At 51.6% G+C, this 22304-nt stretch overlaps 1 protein-coding gene and 1 long non-coding RNA gene across 3 annotated transcripts in view; one reads left to right on the top strand and one right to left on the bottom strand.

Moving 5' to 3' along the window:
* LOC135304578 (gamma-aminobutyric acid receptor subunit alpha-3-like) overlaps positions 1-22304 on the top strand; it is a 112230-nt gene that overhangs the window by 31229 nt on the left and 58697 nt on the right. Inside the window, exons 1-4 of one of the 2 annotated variants that reach the window (XM_064427145.1) lie at positions 8443-8659; positions 9653-9737; positions 17405-17532; positions 21510-21631. In XM_064427145.1, the coding sequence (XP_064283215.1) occupies positions 9720-9737; positions 17405-17532; positions 21510-21631 (268 nt within the window). In that variant the 5' untranslated portion in view covers positions 8443-8659; positions 9653-9719. Of the gene's footprint in view, positions 1-8442; positions 8660-9652; positions 9738-17404; positions 17533-21509; positions 21632-22304 lie in introns of those variants that run through there. The other variant, XM_064427143.1, reaches the window with a different exon arrangement.
* On the bottom strand, positions 8909-21613 carry LOC135304580 (uncharacterized). The gene is made up of 4 exons (XR_010365904.1): positions 21473-21613; positions 19372-21123; positions 16127-18095; positions 8909-14979 (listed from the first exon to the last, which is right to left on the bottom strand). It is a non-coding gene; the product is annotated as an uncharacterized LOC135304580 (long non-coding RNA).

Here is a 22304-nt window from a genome sequence, read left to right as displayed (position 1 = left end):
GGACCCCCACTCACCCTGCCTGCTGCTGTGGAGTCACATAGAATAGCCCAGCACCTCACAGGAAGGAAAGAGCCAACCTGAATCTTTGGTAGCTTTTGACCAATGTTGTCTTATCCAAACTGCTCTCAGCTGGTGTATGAGGGAGAAGACAGAGGAAAAGCTGCTGGTTTAAGTTTCCCAGTACTGAATGCTGGTGGGCTTTGGGATGTGGAGTGGAAACCTCACAGCCCAAACAGCTTCAGGGCTTCCTGCTCTGTGGGGCAGTTCTGGATCACACAGCTTGGCCTGTTGTGAGTATTGCTGGTCTGGGAGAAGTTACAGCATCTCTTTTCTCATTTTGAGTATCCCTGGGTCTGTGTTTCCCTACTTGGCTGAGGCAGGCTGCATTTCCAGAGGCTCCATGTCCCGCTGCCAGGCACTGAGAGCAGCAGAACATCTGCCTGTCTCCGTGCCCTGTGGCGCTTCCTCCCGTGCAGAGCTGCTCTGCTCCTCCGTGAGCCTTCCTGTCACCGAAAGCACAACTCCCCTGGCTGTTTGTCTGTGACCTGTTTGCACCAAGCAGCCCCTCCTGAAGCAGGCAGGCCCTGGCAGAGGCTGAGGATCAGCTGTACTCATGTAGTCACAGCTCCAGCTGGAGCCTCCAAAGCGCCGTGCCAGGGAGGAGCTCCAGCCTCTGGAGGCCCTGGCACCCACAGCCCCGTGCCTGCCTCGGTGGTGGCCCAGTTCTGGCAGCAAACTGGTGCTGGGGAGTGTAATGCACCTGACTGAGTGTGTTCCAGAGACTGGGGGTCTCCACCAGCCTTGGGGAAGGGAGGGAAGGCCAGTCCCCCAGCACCAGCTGTGCCAATGGTGCAGCACGAGGAGCTGTGGGTGTCACAGGAGAGTCCTGGGGCTATGAGCTGCTCCTTTTGTTGTGCCTTTCAGCCAGGACAAGGCTGACACACTAACCATTTCTGAGAATGATGCCTTCAGCTTTAGCTTTTCTATTTTTCAGATCCTGTACTGCATTGTGTGAAGCTCTGAACTCCATACAGAGTGTTAGCAAGCTCTCTTTGTTTTGGTCAGACAGAACAATCCTTCCAGGCCTGAGAGCCAAGCTCACCATCACAGCCCCAAAAAGAACAAACAAAAGTAAATTAGGGGAAAGCAAACTGAGGCAATGTGACTTCATTACCTGAAGCTATAATTGGGAAATGAACCTCTGATATGCAAACAGACCAAACTTACATCAGCCCAAAGAACTCTTCACCATCGTGCATCTTGGGTGTAGCCTCTGCCAGGCTCCTGCACTGCCCAAGGAGTGCCTGTTAAAGGCCTTTAATAAATCCTTTTTTTTTTTTTTTATTTTAAGTCTGTCTGGCCTCTGCTCTAAGTAGCCACCCCAGGCATCAAGAAGTTCCTCCTTTCATTAACCAGGGAGCTGCTGGATCAGCCTCAGCTTCCATGAGGGTGGCTCCAGCAGCCAGGGCTTGGAGTGCCCTGGCCCTTGCAGCCACCTTAACATCATGGAGAGCTCTTATTACCTGGGACTCTGCTGGGTTTTTTCAGCTAATTCACTGTTAGGCATTGCCTCAGCCTTCCTGTGCTCCCTGTAAACTTCACCAAAGGTGACAACATCTGAATCCTTCCAGGGGCCATGGCACAGACAGCGTGGTGACATTTAGAGCTCTTGTTACAGGAGCAGGTTCAACTGAGGTCCTTGGGAATCTTCTGCTCTGCTGCTGACAGGCTCTGTCCACAACCACACTGCATGGGTGACTCTCCTGCTTGGTGGAGAGGAGCCTGAGACGGCCGTTTTGAGAGAAATACGCTCAGAGTCCAGATGTGGTAGGTCCTGAGTGCACCAGTGTTCACTCTTCCCTGGGGATTTATTTCCCTAAAGGCCTTTGCACCCGAAACTCAGCAGCATCTCTGTGTCAGAAGGCTGCTGATGTAAACTGAGCTCAGTTTATCAAGCTGTGATGACACCAGGGTCTCCTCTGAGTTGCCAAAGAGAGCTGAGGAGAGTATTTGGAACGAAGACCTGGTATCACATATTGCATGAAACATGAACAGAGGGCATTTTCCAAACGCTTCAGCTGGCGTTGTCAACCCCAGCAATTTTTAGTGTGAACCTCCTGATATCTGGCCCTGTTTCAAGTTCTAGGTTTTGGCTCCCTGCCACTCGATTCCTTCTGAATAAAAATTGAGTTCACAGCTTTGTGGGTGCAGAGAAAAACTCAGAAGGACCCTGGATCAGAAAGAAACAAGCACAAACAGGGACTCTCAAAGCCAGCCTTCGTAAGCACTTGATTTAGGTGTTAGGTATCTAAATTGTTTAAGGATATTTGGAGTTGACAAGCATGTGCAACGTTAGAAATAGAAGTGCTGAGACATCGAAAACCTTATGACTCCACAGGGGGATCTTTGAACTGATGCTGCTGTTGTAGCTGCAGAACAGAAAACAGGGAGTATGTGAACAGGTCTTTCTCTCCAGGTTTATTTTTGCTCTTGCCAAGGGACTGCAGGACAAATACAGTCTCTTTCAGGCTCATTAGCTTTTATGAATTTGTTCCACTGCCAGCACATAGCTTTTGAATTTCGAGACAGCTCCCCCTGCTAAAAGAGCTCTGGTACTTCTGCATGGAGTTGGACCTGGCTTCTGGAGATTTGGATGGCACGTTTTGTCATAGAAACGAGACTCCAGCTCTCTGCTTTACCAGGATCTGCCTAGACACAGCCCTTGAGCTCTGCAGTGCCTCACAGGAAGGGATTTTCAGCTCTGTGAGGTGTTGTCTGGGTAGGCATGTTGACCATCTGTGTGAAATGAAGATTTACAGCCATCCTAATGGTCATTGCTGGGTTTTCTTGGGCATGTCTAAGCTATTGGTAAACCCTCAGATACACTGGAACCCTCATCTAAGGCAACAAAGACTGTGGTCTTGTGTAGAAACACTGCAAGCATGCCTCGGGGTTATATATCAGTGCATACATCGATCAGTTCCTCTCAGGGAATGTGGAAAGGTGAGGAAAAATATCTTTTCCACTAGTGCATGTTTGGTTGCGGATTGTGAGTGATTTTAGGTGAGCCTCTCTATGGCTGTGCCTTAAGCCCATCACCTTCCCACCAGCACAGCCCTGCAGTGCCCCATCTGCTTCTGAAAATTATCATTTTTCTCTTTTACTTTGCCCGGCTGCTTCTTCAGTTACCTCAACTTCTGGTGGCAGGAGCCACCTTTGTGTTTGTCTTGTCAGGATTTAGTCCCAGCATTATCAGATGCGTGGAATTTATGGATGAAGTGACAATCTGCATAACTCGTGGGATGCAAAACAAAAGCTCTCTCCATTTTCTGAGGTTTAGAGGGGGAGTTACAGCAGCAAGAACAGGTTTTGCTGCGTGTTTGAGAGGGTGAAAAGAGCGTGTCCTGTGGCCCCTTGCCGTGAGGAAAAAGTGTGTGGGAAAAGTCTGTTCTTGTGGGGACCAGCAGATTGTAATCACCTGCTTTGAGCTGTGCTGGGCTAAAACAGCTCACAGCATTTTAGGTGGCTTTTGTCCCCTCAGGGCAGGCTTTGAGGGCTTCACCATGGACATGGAGGGACAGCAGCTGCCTTCCCAAGGGCAAGGACACAGTGCCTTTGTCCCCCAGCCCAGTGCCATGGTGGGGGCTGTCCCTGCACTCTGCTCCCTGCCCAAAGGCAGCGCAGCTCCAGCTCCGTGCTGGTTGGCATGAGCGGCTCCAAACCACCAGCTTTTGGACGCTGCCCCTTTGGATGGATGTCAGGCTTTGCTCGAGGGGTGCGAACTGGTGCCACAGATGGCAAAGAGCAGCCCTAGCTGGGAGGCTGGCACAGCGGCATCCCGGGCGAGCCGTGACCCCGCGTCCCACCCAGCAGGAAGGCGGGGGGCTGATTTATGGCACGGAGGAGCCGGGGGTCTCTCCGAGTGGAGCTGGAGGCGAGTTGCCATGGAGATGGGCTAATAAAGCACCGCAGCAGCCGCCTCTGACGCTGCTCCGGTTGCAAAGAGCGGGCGGGTGGGGAGAAGGGGCAGCTGCCACGTGGGGATGGAGAGAGAAAAGGTGACACCGGAGAGTAGGACAAGAGTTTGGTCAATAAGGCTGTCGAGCTGTGCCTGGGTGCTTTAAGAGTAGAAGGGAATGGGAGAAAAGAGCCCTCCTCTCCCAGCTCTTTTGGAAGCAGGACATCATCATGGTGCTCCTCGGCGGTGAGGGACCAGCAGCTTCCAGGGAAAGGCAGACTATCTTTGTTCTGCCACCTGTGTGCAGCCTGGCTGCTTTCCCTGGCAGCAGGAGAGGGCCCCAAAGTGGATGTCAGCTTGCAGGGACCCCCTCACACAAGACTGGCACAAAGGACTCTGCTGTGCCCAGCACTGGGTCCTGTTTTCTCTGCATGCCAGCTGCTCCATGCCAGGGTGAGTGCCTGAACCCCAGCAGGACATTTGTAACTGCAGTGCCCTCCCTGTGCTGAGGGTTTTTGCTCCTTGGACGGCTCTGTGCCTCCCAGTGGCCGTGTGGGAGGTGTTACTGGGACTTGTCCCTCCCAGCACGCTGCCCTCCTGCCTTTCAGCCTGGGCAAGGTCAGCTCTGGCTCAGCCCTTCCCTGCAAAGAGCTGCAGCTTCCCTGGATGCCGCCTTTGGGTGGAGGCTGGGAAGAATGGGGATGGCCTGGCCTTGTCCCCAAGAGCTGTGTGTCCTGGAGGTTTGCTGCACATCCCTAAGCTCTTGCTCCATCCTGTACCTGCAGAATGGACCCTCCTGCTTGGCTGCTGGAGGGCTCAAATCTGCAATTCTATTCTGTTCAAGGGCATTGCAGCATGGACCTAAAAGCAAGCAGACTTTTATTCTGGCTTGTTGAGCAGGTTGATGGGAGGGAAAGGCTTTGCTAATTGTTAGCAAGGTATTCCCAGGCTGCTGTACTTCCATTTTGAGAGATTGCTCTTCAATAACATGGTGACAGCCACATTTTAACCTCGATCACCATAAGAAAGGTTTTGCCTCAAAGCCATGAGCTCCTGGACTGTGCCAGAGTTCAGGGAGGTGTTCCAGCAGGTAAAGGCAGAGACAGGGAGGTTAGATAGTTTAAAAAAGAAATTAAAAGCCTTATGATGGAAAGATGCATTAAAAGATAATTGCTTACAGGTTTCACAAGATGTTTTTATGTCTCTTAAATTGATGAATGTATCCACAGAGACTGATACTCTTAATGGAGGGTTACCTTTACTTCTGAATAGAGCAGAGATCAAAGCAATTACAACTAGATATTGATAACACTACTTGTACCCCCCAGAGAAAAGATTCTCTAAAATTGGACTTCTTAAGCTACCTAATGCCTGCTTCCCTGGCCAAAGCCTCTTCCTTCCACCCTGACAGCATCCCCTCTTGTCCAAACCCCTCCTGTGCTACTGCTGGATAGCCCTTATATCTTTAATTCCATCATCATGCACAGTCCAGATGGTGGGAGCACTCACTTCCCTTATGGGTCAGTTGGTTTTCAGCACTGGCTGGGATAAAGGAACATTTCCACAGCCTCCCTTGATGTCTCTGCAGGGCTAACAGGTGGGGTGAGCAAATCAGGAGAAGGTTTTTGGGATCTCTGGCACAGACTTTCTACTCCAAGAGGGCTTTGACTGGTGGATATTTTGATTAATGGCTTGGCAGCTGGAAGCAGACCTTGCTGTGGTGCACAGGTGCCTGCTCTGCCAAGGACTTGCATGAGCTGGTTATGGTGTGGATCAGCACATCTGGAGGGGCAGAAAGGGTTACAAAATGTACAGCCACAGACCTCCTAATTTGGGAGGTGTATCTTTCTTGGGTACTGCACCTCTTGCTCTGCTCTCAGCAGCTCAGTGTCCATGTTGTGCTTTCTTCTCTGCCTGACTCCAGTTAGTCTCTTCCCCACCTTTGTAAGAACCTTTTGTGTGCTGTGGCTACAAGGCGAAGGATTCAGCTTGATTTTTAGATTCTTGGAAAAGCTCTTCCAGTGAAGGGCCATACGCCCAAGACTCGCTCAGGCTGCTGGCAGTGTCAGAGACCTCTCAGCGGGAAGGCAGCGTTTGGAGAAGGCATCTCAGGGAAAAGTAAAAGATGTTGCTTCTGGGGAACTGGGTATGACTGTTGCTTGTGGAAGAACAGGTCTCAAGAGAAGCATGGTTTTCATTGCCTCTGACTGTTGTTAGCAGTACTTAAATGTGTAAATCTTGGAATGCTCTTCAATACGAGCCATTTAAAATCCTGAGTCACTTCTGTCTCCGGATATGCCTGTCTCACTGATTCTGTTTCATGCCTCTTCTCAAATCCAAGGCAGCTCATGCCAGCAGCTGAATCAGTTTGGAAAAGAGGAAGAACAAGCATGAGGACAGTTTCTGCTCTCAGCCTCAAGGCCATCAATGTCCTTGAGAGGCCATGTCCCCTGTCTGGGCATGTCAGCCTGGTGTATTCTCCAGTGGAGCACCCCCCCCCAGTGGGAAGATGGTGGGCCAGACCCTTGGGGCTCTTAGCTAAGGGAATGGTGCCTTGGGACTCCCTGGGCTCTTCCCTGTTCCCTTGCCAACACTCTTTTGTTCACAAGCATATAAATGAGGAACAGAAGACGTGGCTTGGAGGAAACGTGGATGTAAGCAGGAATTCTGTGTGAAGAACTGTGGCCAAATTGTGTTGCTCGCCAGGCTCTTCCTTAGATGACCATGCCCTGAGCAGGACACTGGATTAGCTGCTGGTGTCCTGAAATCTCTTCCAATTCAAGTTTTCCTCTGATCCTATGTTTTGTCCTAGTTTTGGAGACCAGCAAAAAGCTCCTCTGCTGGCATGCACACACAGCTGTCTTCTTGAGTGATGCTTTTTATTATGGCAGGAGGAATTCAATGCAGAAACAGACTTTTTTTTTTTAAATGGCAACAGCCCTACACCATGTACTGGGCGCTGTCATTCATGTGTGAACAGCCTGAGGACAATTAAAATGTTGGCTGTCCACACGAGATCTCTCAACTTAGGTCTCTGCTGCTCAGGCAAAATATTTTTCAGAGGACAGAAAATAACAACTTGAAGGTCTTGCTGCTACTGCAAAATTGTCCTGTGAGTATTTAATCTCCATTGTCTGGGCTTGGATGTGATGTTGAGGGCTGGAGAAACTTATCTTGATTAGGGTTTGTGGTGGTTCAGAGTTCCTGTAAGTGAGCCAAGCGTTGCAGTAACACTAAAGATGCTTCCTGCTCTGGTCTAAAACATGGCAGCTTTGATTGTGGGGGCAGTGACCAGTTTTTGTTTGAAATGTTGGTCTTCAGATCTTGTGAGCTCCTCAGGTCTTGCCCGTGGACCCTGCCCAGCAGAGGAAAGCAGAACTCAACTAGCAGATTAAATGCCAGTAACAGATACATCTGGATACATGGATTAGTAAAGACCATCCTCAGACCACAGGGAGACGAAATTTAGCTTTGAAAGAGAGATGAGGATCTCTTCCTACTGTCCAGGAATGTCATGATAAATACTCCTATCTCACCAAAGTCAGGATGGCTGTGCTCTGCAGGGATGAGGTAGAACCGTGATTGCCCCTAACTTTCTCCTGGAAGCAAGAACTGGGTCATTTTCTAATACCTCAATGCAGAGAACTGACAGTTAAATTGGATTTAATCACCCATGCCTTGAGGGCCCTTGTCCTGAAGTATGTTTCCGTGTTATTTTAGGTATTCAGAACCAAGAGTATTTTCTGGAGGAGCTCTGGGGTGGTCAGCAGTGCTTGCTGTGATGCTCCACTCTCCCACCCCACAGTCTCGGTGTGGAGGGCTGGTTCTGTACCTTGGAGTCAGCTGCGGCTGAGCCTTGCGGTGCGTGCTGAGCAGGGAGAGCTCTGCAGGGACAATATATTTTGAGTGTGCCTCACTGTCAGCTCTCGCCTTCCCAGCTTCGCTGCCGTGTGGCTCTGCAAAACCTCCCGAGCCCAGCCGGCTCTGGCCAACCCTTCCTCTGGGATCCCTGCATTTCCACACCGCTTCTGCCCTTGCCTTCCCTGCCTACCCCTTGCTGCATTTTAACCTCTCTTCCTCCTCTCCCCTTCCCCGCGTTTTCCCCCTCTGCCTATCGTTTTATTGCGATATAAGCCTCGGCAATCCCAACTTGCGGGCCAAACTTCCCTGCCCCGGCGGGAGCCCCGGCCGGGCCTGGCAGCGTGGAGGCAGCTTGGGGTGCTGCCCACCTCCTGCAGGAGCACCAGCGCCCCGAGGAGCTGCCCCCTTCAACAGGTAGGGAGCAGCCAGCCCTGCTCTGCTCACCCTCCTGCGCCGAAAGGATGGCGGTGCTCTGAGGCCGGGGCTGGGCGGAGGAGCCCGGAGCATCCATCGCTCGGGGAGGTGGCCCCAAAGCGGGGCAAGAGACAGCGACCCATCCGCGCTGCCTACGCTGCGGGGCGGGCGGCTCGGCACAAAGCGGGTGGGTAAACCCTCCTCCGGGGCGCGGGGAGGAGGAGGAGGAGGAAGGCGGGGGGATGCTGCTCCCCTCCCTCCCTGCCTCGCTGTCTGCCTGGCTGGCCGCGGCCGGAGCAGCGCGCAGGCGGCACGGGCAGCCCGGCCGGGCGGCACGGCGGGCTGGGCGCGGAGCCCTGCGCAGCGCTGCGGAGCCCGGCGGGCTCCGGCCGCCCCCCGAGCCCCCCGCCGGGGCAGCGGGCGCCGGTGAGTGCGGGCGGGTGGGCGGCGGGCGCGTCCCCGCTCCCCCGGGGCTCCCCGCGCATCCCCGGCCCCGGGGGCGGAGGCGGGGGGCAGCGCGGAGCCGGCCCGGGGATGGGATGGGGTGGGATGGGGATGCCGGGGGCTGCGCCGGCCCCCGGGTATTGTCTGGGGGTCGCGGACAATAGGCGGAGCGAGGAGGGAAGGGGGGGCTCGGCGGGCGGCCGCGGGTTCGGAGCAGCCCTGCTCCCGCGGCAGGTCCCGCGCGTGTCGGTCCGGAGCGGAGCCGTGCCCCGGTGCTCCCCGCCGGGCACCCAGCCCGCCCGGCTGGCACTGCTGGCTGCAGAACGGGGAGAGCGGCTGCGGGGAGAAATGCCTGGAGGAGGACGATCCTGAGCACCCCCTGGCTGGAGCCGGACGGGGAATGCAGGGGAAGGGCTGAGCGGGGAGACAGGTGTAGGAAAGCAAAGTCAAATTTCCCCCTGAATCCTGCAGCCAGGCCTAATGGGCACGGATGCTGTGTTGGGCTGGGGAGGGAAAGGAGTTTTGGGGGCTGCAGTTTCTGGTGCTGGTATGAGAGGAAAGGGGAAAAGAGCTCTAGGTCTTTTCTCCTTCTCCCAGAGTTACTAGGACTGAGATGTGGATCATTAAAAAGGAATAGCCTAATGCAATTAAGTGGCAGACAGTCCCCACTGCAACACTTAGCCATTGTTCCTCACTCTGCCTTCTGCCAGAATGGTTCTCGCCTGGACAAGAGAAGTACAATTGAACAAATAGTTCATTTCCCTGGCCAATTGCATCTGTAGTGTCTCCCTCGAATCTGCTGCTGACTGGCTGCAAATGCAGCAGCGTCCCCAGACAGAAACAGAGAGCCAGGACCCTCTGGTGAGATTCCCGCTGCCGTGGGCTGGCAAGAGCAGCTCCCAGTGGCTGCTCACCCGAGTTGTTCTGATGGCAACAGCAGAGCAGGTTTGCTCCCTCACCTCTCCATCCCCTTAGTGCCCTTCTGGGGAGTGCAAAGAAGAAACCAGCAGGTGCTGAGGCAGGACCAGCCCACAACTGGAAGATGCTACTTGTGGTTCAGGCAAGTCTTCTCCTTTCTGTAGTCTGCCTCTTAACTTTTTCTGTGCCCTGGAGGCTGTGGGTTTTGAGGGGTTGTGAGGTGATGCTGTTTCAGTGGAGTTTGGCCAGGCTGTCCTTCAGCCTGTGCCCGTGGTGCCCGCAGTGCTCAGAGGCAGGAGCGCTGGAGCCTGAGCCTGCTGCTCCTTTCCGAGAGGGCTCCGAGCAGCTGGAGGGATTGCGGCTGCACCTGGGCCCTGGGCACACGCTGGCCTGGAGGCTGCTGTGTCCTTTCCCTGGAATCTCCTCCTGGTTCTCAGCGTGCAGCCAGCCCGGTGTGTGGGGAGGCACAGATGCATTGTCTGCACTGCTGCGAGACACCCTCGGCACAGGGGGACTGCTGCTTTTCCTCGCTTTGGAGTTTCTTATCACAAGTCTGCATCATGGAGCTTTTCTCCTTCTGTTCTTTCTCCTTTCTTCTCCCTTTGTCTGTAGACTGCCACCTGTCCCACTTCACTCTCAGCTTCTCCTTTGCCTTTTCCTGCTTAACGTGTTCTTTCACCTCAGGTTTTTTTTGTGTCTAAGTAGACCATGTTCTCTTCTGCCTGCTTCCCTCCACACTGGAGACAGAGCCCAGCCCCTCATCTCAGTCTGAGTATTCCTGCCAACTGTTTACAAAAAGTAGCACAATACCCAGGCTGAACACTGACATAATTACATACCCAGCCAGAGAGTGTAGTAAATAATCCAGCTTTTCAGGCTTTTGCCCAGTGGTGAGTCTTTTGCCATCTCCTCTGCCCATGGGCTAAATGTATTATACTTGGCTTGCATTCACTCATATTCTGGAAGCACGGAGGCAGCGCAGCCGTGTGTGGCACAGAGTGGATGTACAGGGATGCCTTGCACCACACACACTCCCCGTGCCTGTGTGCATCCTGTGTCTCTGGCTGCTCCTGGGGCCAGGCTCTGACAGTCGTGCTGGGCTCCTGTGGGGGCTGCCAGGGCAGGGAGGCTGCTGAGGAGTGGGGATTGTTCCATCAGTGAGGAGAAGGTGGCTCTGGGGTGAAGGTCAAAAGTGCCAGCAAAAAAAACGTAGGGCTTGGTGCACAGTGATTGCACTGCTGGCCAGTTTTCCAGGGGTTGGGGTGTACGTGGAATTGCAGATACACAGAACTGTGAATACTGTCAGCACGGTTGTATTTCCAGTTGTGATTGTGAGCCTGAGTCTGTCTGCAGTTGCTTTGATTGTGAGTCAGTCTGTCTGCAGTTGCAGTAGCTGTGAATCAGTGTCTGCCTGTAATTATGTGGGTGAATCAGTGTTGGCTTGTTACACTATGAGTGCAAACGGTTTCCCATAGCAGTTGTGGGTGTGAATCACTCTACAGTCCCTCTGGATGTGTTTTTGAGTAGAGAGATGCAATACTTGGATTAATTTTGTTTTGATGAGGAAAAACTGTCAAGCGGCTTCTCATTTTGGAAAATTAAAGCTGGGTTGGGAGTTGGCCACAGACCTTATTCCTTCGTTACCAGCAGAACAACTTACAGAAGAAATCCACTTTAAGGCTTGCTCCCAAGATTTACATGTTGAACTAAACCTTTAATTTCTTTGCCTGGTGCCTCTGCTTCCAAGTGTCTTCTGCTGGCGTCCCTTGCAGAGCTGCAGACAACACATTTGATAACCATCACATGAGCCTCATACCTTCTGTGTGTGGCAGATTCACAGGAAGGTTGTTTATGGCTCCTACAGTGCCTGTGTGTTTGCAGGGATGAGCCAGTGTGAGCCTCTTGGGTAGGTGAGCACAAACATTTCCATGCTCAGGAGTCAAGGACTGTGTGGTTCCTCTGACACGCGCCCCTTGCTGCGAGCCAGGGCTGTTTCTCCATGTAGGTGGCAAACAGCAAGTTGGATTCAGGTGGATGGAGGTGCTGCTGCCTGTTTCTTGGTCTCTGATTTCTCTAAAATGCTGTAGCAGCTTCTGGCCTTCAGCAGCATCTGTACAGCATCAGACAGCGCTGAACTAGAGGCAAGCTGGAGCAATCCGGGCAACCTCAAGTGATGGAAGCAGAGCACTGGGCTGGATCCAGGCTCCCAAAGGCAGCCTGGCCCTGTGCTGGCTGCTGCAGGTAGGGCTGGGCTGCTGAACTGGGTGTCTGTGCCCGTGCTGTGCAGCACACACGGGCATCCCAGCCAGCTCCTTTCAGAACAAAGGGATGCAAACAGCCTGGGATGCGATACAGGGGTCTTGTGAAACACCACGGCGCTTTACTCAGCCATTTCCGGGCTTCCAGATGAACTGTGGCTGCTCATTGCTGCCCCTGCCCTCAAATGAAAAGATGTTTTTGTTCCAAGGGACCCTCCTTTTTAGCTGGAGTGACTGAGAACTGAAGAAAACCCTCCCCGGCAGGGACACAGGGCAGTGTGTGCCTCGCCTGTGTTTATTGCTGCTGCACTGAGCACTTGCTGGCTGCTGTCTCTGCAGAGAGAGCTTGGAGCTTTGCTCAAAGCGGCATCAAAGAGGCACAACAGTGGTCACCAGAAGCCTGGTGTGCTCACAGAGGGTCAGGGACAGCTGGGCAGAGCCCAGCCTGTGCAGGCTGGATGATTCTGCAATCCTTGAGGGGTGTTGAAGAACCTCTCCTGCTGCCCGGGACCTGTTTTGGAGAGCTCCAGTGCAATGAGGAAGGGCTTTAATGAGCTTCTTGTGCTGTGCAAGTGCTCCTAAATTTGGGGGTAAATATGCAGGTGTTGTGAGGTCACCTAGAGCGCTGTGCTTGGCTGTGCTGCCGTGCAGGTGGGCAGATGGTGCTTGACACCACCAGGGTCTGGATCATCCTCTTCCTCCTGCACAGAAGTGCTTTGATCCTGCCTTTTGGGCTGAGGCTGCCTCTTCTTCCCAGTCTGATTTCCAGCTGGCTCCCAGCATCAGCTCCTCACTGCCCAGCCCTCCCTGAGATACCTGACTTGACAGAAGATGTGCAGCTGCTGCAGGTCCTGGGGGCTGAGTGGGAGCTGTCAGTGCTCTGCACCCCTCCAGCTGATGCCACTGGTGTCCATGCATGACACCACAGGTGGACAGCATCTCTGGGTGCAGTGCTGGGGCAAATTTGTCCTTTGGACTGGTTTATGAATGCTGTTTGGCTGGTGAGACTATTGCTGAGAGAATCAGATGGTTCCCCTGGCTGTGCATCTTCCCAGGAGGCAGTAATTTGGGTGAGATGCCCATGTGACCCTCACAAATGTGCCCAGGTGGGTTTATGGGCCTCTTCTGCCTTCGTTTCATTTCTGGTGATTGCAGTGTCCCCTTCTCTGGCCGTTTGCTCAGGTTTTTTTGCAAATTTATCTTTGAGTCTCCACCTCCAGCATTCTGTGTCTCTCCCTTGTCAGCAGTAAGCCTGTGCTAATCACTCTTTCCTAGGAAGGCACTTCAGAATATTTAATGGTTTCTAGAATAAGGATTTCTGGGAAGATCAGGCTCAGCGTGCCAAGTCAGGAGATACCCAATGTTGGCATAGCTACTACGGTACCTTGCTGATTTGGAAGTTTCCAGCACTTTTTTTGGTTCCCAAACCCACTTCAGTGTGAGCAGAGAGTGGAGCATGTCACTGTCATGAGGCAAGGAAGGAAAGAAGCTTTTCCAATTCCTTGTTCACAGCACATCCAACAGGAAGACTGTATTTCCCTGGAGTGCTGTTGTGCTACGATGCTCTGGAGATTGGACAGATTGTCTTGGAGAGGAGTGGGAATGTTTGTGAAGCCCTTAGGTGTGTGCTCATAAAGACACCTGCCAAATTCCATGTGTGGTGAACTTCAAGTATCGCTGGATTCCAGCTGCAGGGTGTCAGCAGAGCTCTTAGGAAATCTGCATTGGATTCAGCTGTGGAGGTTAACAGCAACTGCACAATTAGTGCTGAGTGCATTTGCTAACTGTGCCATTAAGGAGTGAGCAGTGGACAGATGGAGGAAGGAAGAAGTGCAGGGCTGCTCTGAACACACACACACACCATCCCTCCAGACTCCATCTTGCACAAACACAGAGCAGAGCCAGGAGCTCTGGGGAAGTTGTTCCTTAACTCATATAGAAGAGGGGGTCAGCCTAAAGAGTTGTGCCACTCTTTTCTGAGCTTGAAAATGTTGGTATTCTGCACTTTTTTCTTCATGGACACTGTGCAGTTTTGTCTTCAGCAAATCCTAGTAAGAGATTTAGGTTTTTTCCTTCTTTGAGGCTGTTAACAGCCAATTAACATTCCTAAACCCTCGCTTGGTTACATGCAGTTAAATGCATGTTGCCTGCATCCTCCCTCCCCTTCCCGAGGATCAGGGATCCCTGCAGGTATTCGGATCAAGGCGTTGGCTGATTCAGAGCTTTCCTGAGTGGGAAGTGACAGCTGAATAGCCTAACGCGAGGAGAGCCCCAGCACGGCTGGAGGAGCTCCAGTGCTGCTTTTCCTGAGGCACTCTTGTGGGTGTTCCCATCCCTTCCCCGTGCACCAAGGGACCCCTTTGCCTGCTCTGCCATCAGCACCCTCTCCAAGAGCTACTCTTGAGTGCTAAAATCTGAGGAGCTCAGTTACTGGGCTGTTGAAACCTCGAGAGTTGTTTTACACACTGATTTTATTAGGGAGGCTGTGTGGCCAGCAGCTGTTGGGCTCCTAAAGCACTTGCACCAGTTGGCTCCTTGTGTGTGCCTGTGGCTGGGCTTGCAAGAGCCCCAGGAAAAGGGAGAAGTGATGCTGAGATCTGCTGTGCCACAGGAACCACTAGGATCTGGCTATGTGGGGCTTTGGGTGATCCCCTGAACTGCCTGAATGGTGAAATCTCCTCTGCAAATCCTCCTTTATTCCCCAACTTTCCTGCTTGGCAGCGGGATGATGAGCAGGACTGGCTCTGCTTCTCAATCCATCTCCAAGTGTGAAGTAGCCACAGAACGAGGAAAATGCCCTGCAGGCTCTTCTGTCCAGCTTCCCAAGACAAACACAAGGCATGGACCAAAGGAAAGTGGTAGGATACAGTGCCAGGCTGGTCTCCAGGCTGTGTTGTCCTCCCCGAGGCCCTGAGTGCAGCCACAGCAAAGCCCCATTTTGGGGACGTTCTCAGTGTGAACAAACTGAGATGTGACTGGCAAAATGTCTGCTTGGTAGTGAAAACAGATTTTGCTCCCAGTGCAGGTGTGTAGAGCTGGTTCTGATGCTTCAGATGAGACTTCAGCACTAATTTGACTTAATTCAAGCACCTTTGTTGTCCTTAGCTAGCATCTTCCTCATCAGATCTGTCCAGAGAAGAAAATGAGCCTTAATCTCTGTATAATACTGAAGGAAAACTCTATGAACAAGGTTTGGTGAAAATGTAGTTGTTAAAAGCTTCTTGGCACAGACAGAACACACCCACATGGAAGGTGTTCTGGATTTTGTCACTGTTCCTGACCCCCCAAATTACTTTGTTCCTCCATTTTCTGGTACTCTTTTTTTAATCTTCACTTTTCCACTGTTGGTGCACAATCTGTCCCACCCATGGTTTCACCAAATCTGATAAAGAATGGTCTCAAATGTTCTACAGGAGCCACAACAGTTCCTGCAGAGCCAGGAGGCACCTGCTGCAAATCCAAAGTGTCCTCCTTGTGTGGGGATCCCTGGTCAAAGTCTGCTGGCTGTGCAAATTCTGCCCAAACAAAGCATTTTTTAAAATCAGCAGTTGAATGGGAAAATGTTTATTTTAGTGAAAATTTTCAGTAGTGTTTTAGGGAGAGGAGAGGACAGATACCAATGGTTCTTTTATTTTTTTTTCTTTTTTTTGCTTTTGGCTGGTATTTGAAATTGCCTTAGGAAAAAATATCAATTAAATACTATTGTATAATATGCAAGTTGAAATGAAAGGGAAAAGTTGAAAGGAAATCTGTTGAGAAGCTGCTTATTGAAGAAGTTCTGAATTTGCCTTGTAAGAAAAATCAACATTTTATCTGTCCTTGTTGTGATTTGGAACGAATTCTCCCCAAAACACTGGAATTTCCCACAGAACAGATGTTCAGCCAGTTAATTTGTGCTTCATCAGCAAATACTTGGATTTCCAAGACTGTGTGTCCCTTCTCAGCTGGAAAGTGGGAGAGCCAGAGGAGGCATCCCAAGTCAGAGCTTTTCTCACCAGAGCCATGGGTGTGTCCATGCCAGAGCAGGAGCTTCCCTAGGGGGCTCAGGTGGAATCCTGATTAATAAAGCCTGAGTACACTGTGCTTAAATTAATCTGTGCATTAATTTTTGCAAGGATTTTATGTGAACTGATGGGGAGGAAGGTAAAGGTAACTAGGGCCAAATGCTGGCTTTGTTGGTTGGATTTTTCCCCCTTGTGCCTGCTGTTAGTGAGTGTCTTGCCAGAACAAAAGCTGAGGTGGGTGGTGAGGACTGGTGGTGTCTGGCTCTTACCTTCTGCCTGCCTGGCAGCTTGTGTGCTCCTAGAGCTGAAAAACAAGGATCAGGCACAGCCTCCAGGGAGACTGTAGGGCCTCATTGCTGTGGGGAGACCAGCTAAATGCAGAAATGTGATAAAAAACATGGCTCAGCCTGGCCTTGTGCCTCTTCTCCAGGTACACACTGAGGACGTGTGTGCTCTCCAGGTGTTTCCATGCTGCTGGGCTGAGCCCTCTGCACAGGAGCTCTGCTGGGAGCTCTCCTCTCCCACATCCCTGTGCAGAACCCCCTGCTCCTTGGCAGCACCCAGATAGTTTCCCTGCCCCTTCATGCTGGGCCAGAATTGCCATCCAGCTGCTGGGGTTTGGCTGCGCAGCCAGCACCTCCTTCAGTGCTGGAGGGAGCTGCCAGAGGCTCTGCAGCGTTGAGTGGAGAAATCCAGAGGTCACATTTGGCTGGCACCAGCACCTTGCCCTGGTTTCTGCATGCTGTGATTGACTGGAGCCTTCACTGCTGGCTCTGGGGGCTCAGAGTGGGGCTGGCTGTGCCTGGCTGAACCCCCTGGGTGCCAGACAGGGAGCGTTGTGAGGGGGAGATGTCACGACAAGCTGTATTTATCCAGGCTGTTGCTTGGCAGTGCTGCTCCAAGGTGCATCAACATAATGAGATACATAAAAGGAGAAGGCAGTTAAATGTGCAATAACATCACAATAAAAGTAAAACTGAGCATTAATGAAAACTCAGAGCACACTAAGTGTAGTATCGTCGAGCGCTCCCAACACCTTGGGCCTCGGTGGTCAAACTTAATAATAATTTCTGGCAGTGTCATTACCTGAATTAAATGAGGGTTTAACTGTCTAGAAAAAGATGTTGGGGAAAAAAAAATGGGTCTTGAGACTTCCCAAGTGGTTCTGCTGTGTGGATGTCACCGAGGTAGCAGAGGTACCAGGGCAGGGACTGCTGCAAGGGGCAGGCTGTGTCAGAGCCTGCAGGGTGAGGTAGAGGAAGAGCCAGTGTGGTTACTTTGGGGAGAGAGCTTTGCACTTGCTGCTGAAGCATCTGGGGAGCTGCAGGGTCTGCTGTGAGGGTGGGGTGAGAATTTTAATGTGTGTGCCTGCTTGCCCAGGGCCAGCACTGCTCCAGGCCACGATGCTGCCTTTGGTTCTTTCAAATAAATGCAGGACCCCAGAAATACTGACAGTTGCCCAACATGAAAAACTGAACTGTTTGCTTTTCCCTAGTAACTGAAACCTCTTTTCTCTCCTCTCATTCCCCTCTGTCCCTCCCTGGCAGGTTTGGAGGCTCATTTTGCAGTGGCTGCACGCTGCCACCATGGCACCGAGGCTCCCAGGAATGGGGCCCTTCTCCCTCCTCAGCCTTGGAGTCCTGGTCCTGCTCCTGGCTCTCCCTGCTGATGCTGGGTAAGGTGGTGAGTGCTGAGCTGTTGGCCAAGGCTGCAGTCCTGTAACTGAACTTAAATATCCCGGAGTCAGTAGGTGTATGAAGCAGTCCAGGGCAAAGCACTGAAGGGTCTCCGCTGTGTTTGACCCTCCCCTCGTCCCCGTCCCCATGCCTTCCACCCAGGGGCTCTTCAGTCCCTATCGTGGCTGACACAGGCATTATTTGAGGTGCTCTCACTGAGATCAGTTGTCAGCGTTTCTTGCAACAAAACCTATTTTCAGATTTGGCCTCTGCACAATTCATTCTGGGCAAGGACTCTGCTTGCCTGAGTTTTAACCTGGAAGAGAGATTCCCCCCACCCCATTTAATATTTTAATAGTATTTTAAAGAACAGAAAATCAATCTGATTCATCTGTTTGGCTGTTAATGGTGTAATGACCCATGGGCAGCACACCTGACCTGCTGCAGCACCGGGGTTCTCTGCCACCTTGCCTGCTCTCCTGTGCCTGGGTGTGCAGGCTCTGGCTGTCCTGGCAAGGAGGGTCATGCTGCCAGCCTCACCATCCCAGCCTCTGGGAGCTGTCTGGAGGGGATGAAAACCTGTTAGTCCATGACTGCAGCCCACCAGAGCCTTTGCAGAGTGAGCTTGGGGAGCCCTTCGAGGAAGGAGGACAGAGATGTGGGGAAGGAGGAGCTCTGCACAGAGGGACAGAAATGCAAATAATACATGACTTCTATAAAACATTTAGAAAAGCCTTTAGAGTGCCAGGTGTGGACACTGAAATGCTGTCTGCTGAGTTACAAGTCCAGAAGGGCTCAAGGATCTTCATGCATGAAAAGATGTCGGTGCTGCCCCTCCCACCCTGTCCTGCCTGTTCTGCTTTGTCTGCTTGGATTTGATTTGCAGCTTGCCCTGCCCTGTGAGTGCTGACCCTGCCCTGGCACAGTCAGCCCTGGCCTCTCACCCTGTCCCCACAATGGCTGTGGGGCTGTCCCCATGCCCTGTGCCTGCAGTTCTGCCATCCCCACTGCTCCTGTTCCTCCCCATCCTGTATTCACCAGAGCTGCTGCTCCCTCCCACCTGCCATGCAGGGATTGCTCACACTACTGGTCCCCAGGAGGATTTGCTTCCCAAATTGTGTGTGAGGGGACCCCTGAGCTGATGTGGCACAGCTCCCCAGAGAGCCTGTGCACAGGTGGCAAGGTAATGACTTTTCCTCAAGCCTATCCTAATTAAATTTGCTGTAAACCTCCGTCCTTCCTGCCTAGAGGATTTTAATTATTTTAAAACCTTGATCCCGCACATCTCTTTGCAGTCCCTTTATGCCTAGCTAAAGGGCAGCTTTAGCTTTATGTTAAGGTGAGGTGAGGCAGCCCAGAGCTTTCCTGGGAAAGGAATTATTAGCCCAAATCAGGTGACAGGCAGAGGTGCTGCTGGCTCTCCCCTGCCTGCACCTTCCCTTGTCCTGCCTACGCTGCTCTTCCCCCAGCACCTCCTGAGTGAATCCCACACTGCTCACATTGAAGTCAAACCCTCAAATGTCAGGCTAAGTAAAACAGCTTTGAAATTTGTAAACTCATTTTTCCCATCACCGCTGAGCCTCCGCCAGGAGTTCCTTCACAAAAATCCGTCCTCTAGCTCTTTATATTATGGGTAATTTTTAAAGATAGCTTATAAAACATTAATGAATGAGCTTTTCATGAGCGTGCTAGCTATTCATAAGTTATAGATGGTTATATACTCATCAGCAGACTCTGGGACAGATTGCTTTTAACCATGACATCTATTGAAAGCTGGTACAATTGAAACCCCACTAATTACTGCAGGCATTTGTTAAATTTCTCAAAACTCTTCTTACCTGTAGGGAGTTCAAGTCCAGATGAAAAGCCAAAACCAGGATTTGGATTCAACTGGAAATCTTGGAGGCTGTGATGCAGTTTGTAATGTCAGACGTGTTTTGGTGTTTGGATCTGGCAGGCTTGGTCAGGTGTTACCCCAACCACGCCTCACCCTATGGAAAATGGAATTTCAGCACTGTGTTACCCCTCCTGGAGGCTCAACTTCCCAGTTTGACTGCTCCTCCAGATGTTGCTTTGCTAAAAAAACAGAGGCCAAGTGATCCTGTGAGAGGTGGGATGTGCCCCTGGAGAAGCAGACCTCAGGCACTTGAAAGGAAATTTCCCAGAGTGTTTGGTCAATGAAACCAATGAAAATTAATGTCAGAATTGCCCAAAAGGGAATATTTCAATTAACTGCAGCATTCTAAATAGTATTGATTCAGCCTGACTCTTGAAGTACCCATACCCTGCTCTCAAATTTTCCTCTTTTGCTGGGAAATACTCTTTGCATTTCTTTTATCTTACAGAATCTGGGTTTTCTGTTGGGTGAACACTTTGGTAGAGAGCTCCAAACCAGCTCTGGTGCTTGTCACCTTACTGACACTTGACAGTGTATTTACAGGTGCACCAGCAGTGTCAGGGGTAGCCTGACTAGATGGGATGCAGCAGGATTAAGCTTTGAACTCCTTAAATACTATTCCTTTTTCTATAGTTTTTTGTTGTTTTGTTGTTTTTTTTTCCCCAGTTGTTTCTTGATACATGCTGAAACCACACATCAAAGGACATAAGGCTGGGGTGGGAAGGAAAGGGGAAGAAATGTTGGAAAGTGACAATTCAGGGGCTTTTCTTCCACCAGCATTACATTTCTGATGGTCAAAGGGCTGTCCTTGGTAACTGGAACCATGACTTGCATGTCCACCCCTTCTGGTCTGTGGCATTCACGGTTGTCCTCTGGCCAGTGCTCCCCAGTTATTCACCTCTCAATTTAGTGCCAATTTGCCAGTCAGAGCTTCCTTGCTCCCGGGGGGCTCCTGTAGCTGCTGCTGAGCATCCCTATGCTTCAGCAGCCTTTTTTCCCCTGCCTGGCTGGGCTTCCTCAGCCACCTTGCTGCCTCTTTGTGCCTCTTAATCTTTCTTTTTGCCTCATTTGTCTCTCTGTTATTTCCTCTTCCATCTTCCTTGAAAACTCTTCATCTCTATAGATTTTTCTTTTTGTTTTCTGTTACTTAATCTTCTGCCTTTCCATTTGTTTTGGTCCTAACAGCTATTTCTGCTGGGGAAAGCTGTGCTTGAAGCCACAGCACTGCTGCTCTGTGCCATCTGAAATCTCTTTTAGAGGCAGGTGGTTCCAGAAGGACTCACAATCTCCTTTTCTGTTGATTGAAAGGGAGACACAAAATGCAAATGTATTACTTGAGCCCCTTGTGTTTGCAAAACTGCATTGAAGATTTTCTTCAGTGAGATGTGCTTTTTTAGAGGAATTTACTCGTTGTTTTATTCCACCTGGGGCAGAATGTGTTCTGAGGAAATCATCTTGTTTGGGGGCTTCCAGGCTTCTTGTGTTGAGCAGAGATGGGAATGTGGAAGCTCATTTGTTTTTATAAGCAGGGAAAGTTCAGCAAACTGCAGAGATGGTTCACTAAGTGTTTTAATGATGAGGCTTTAAGCCTGTTTACTGAATTCTTATTTTTCTGTCTCCCCTCTTCCCTGAGGCAGAGATCTTTGAAACGGCTCAATCTGCCAAATACCTGGTGTCACTTCTTCCGTGCTGCCTGTAAGGAGATCGAGGCGGTTCAATAACTGAGCTTCCCACAGCCTCTGCTCAGAAAATACCAATTTTTAGGGGCAGGCAAGTGATGCTGGGGCATTCCTGTTAAAACAGGGCTCCTAAACCACTCCCCATGGTGCAGTGGTGGATCCCACCATGGTGGATCTGAGCAGGGAAGGGTGGGGAGGGGACAGTGGATGGCTCTGTGAGGACAGAGGGCAGCTGATCAGAAATGCCCTGTGATGAGTCCTGCAAACACAGGGTTTTACCAAAACCTGAGCCCCATCCTGCCCCTCGGGCCCTTCCCTCCCTGTAGCTCTGGGAGCATGCACGGTGCAGATTTCCCCTCTAACCTTCTCTCCTGGTTTTCCCCCCTGCTCCCTGTGCCAGGCTCTCTCAGAAGCACGTTTCGGACGTCGTGGACGACAGCAAGGACAACATCACCATTTTCACACGCATCCTGGACAGGCTCCTGGACGGCTACGACAACCGCCTGCGGCCTGGCCTCGGAGGTCAGTGGTGCTTCCTGCAGGCTGAGGCAGGGATGGGCAGCACAGGTGGCTTTTGAATGGCTCTGCCACTGCCACGGGGGCAGGCTGCTCAGTGCCAGGCTCACTTTGGGGCTGTTTCCCTGTTTTGAGGCAGTTTGGTTGTTGGGCATCTCGTGGGCTGAGAGGTGTGGACCCCGGGGTGCTTTGTGGCCTGTGACAGTGCAAGGACAGGCCTGCAGATGGAGCAGCTGGGGGTGAACCTATTCCTGCTATTTTAGAGGCAGGAAAAAAAATTCCCTTTCAGAAATGCTGATACATTCATTGAGCGTGTCCAGAGAAAATGTCTGGACACAGCTCTGATGAGGAGCAGCTGGGGAGCCCAGCCTGGGGAAAAGAGGGGACATTGTCACTTTTTACAGCTCCCTGAAAGGAGGTTGGAGCCAGGTGTGGATCAGTCTGTTCTCCAAGGAAACGAATGACAGGACAAGAGGAGATGGCCCCAAGTTGCACCAGGGGAGGTTTAGATGAGATGTAAGGAAAAACTTCTCACAGAAAGGGTTGTAAGGCACTGGAAAAGGTTCTCTGGGAAATGGTAGAGCCAGCATCCCTGAAAGTGTTGGTGTGGCACTTGAGGACATGGGTTAGTGCTGAACATGGTGGTGGTGCTGGCTGCACAGTTGGACTTGAGACTTTT

The sequence above is a fragment of the Passer domesticus genome, chromosome 7, assembly GCF_036417665.1.
Source record: "Passer domesticus isolate bPasDom1 chromosome 7, bPasDom1.hap1, whole genome shotgun sequence".
In the NCBI taxonomy this organism is placed as follows: Eukaryota; Metazoa; Chordata; class Aves; order Passeriformes; family Passeridae; genus Passer; species Passer domesticus.
Note: the sequence above shows the minus strand (reverse complement) of the source record. Positions and strands in the feature narration are given on the sequence as shown.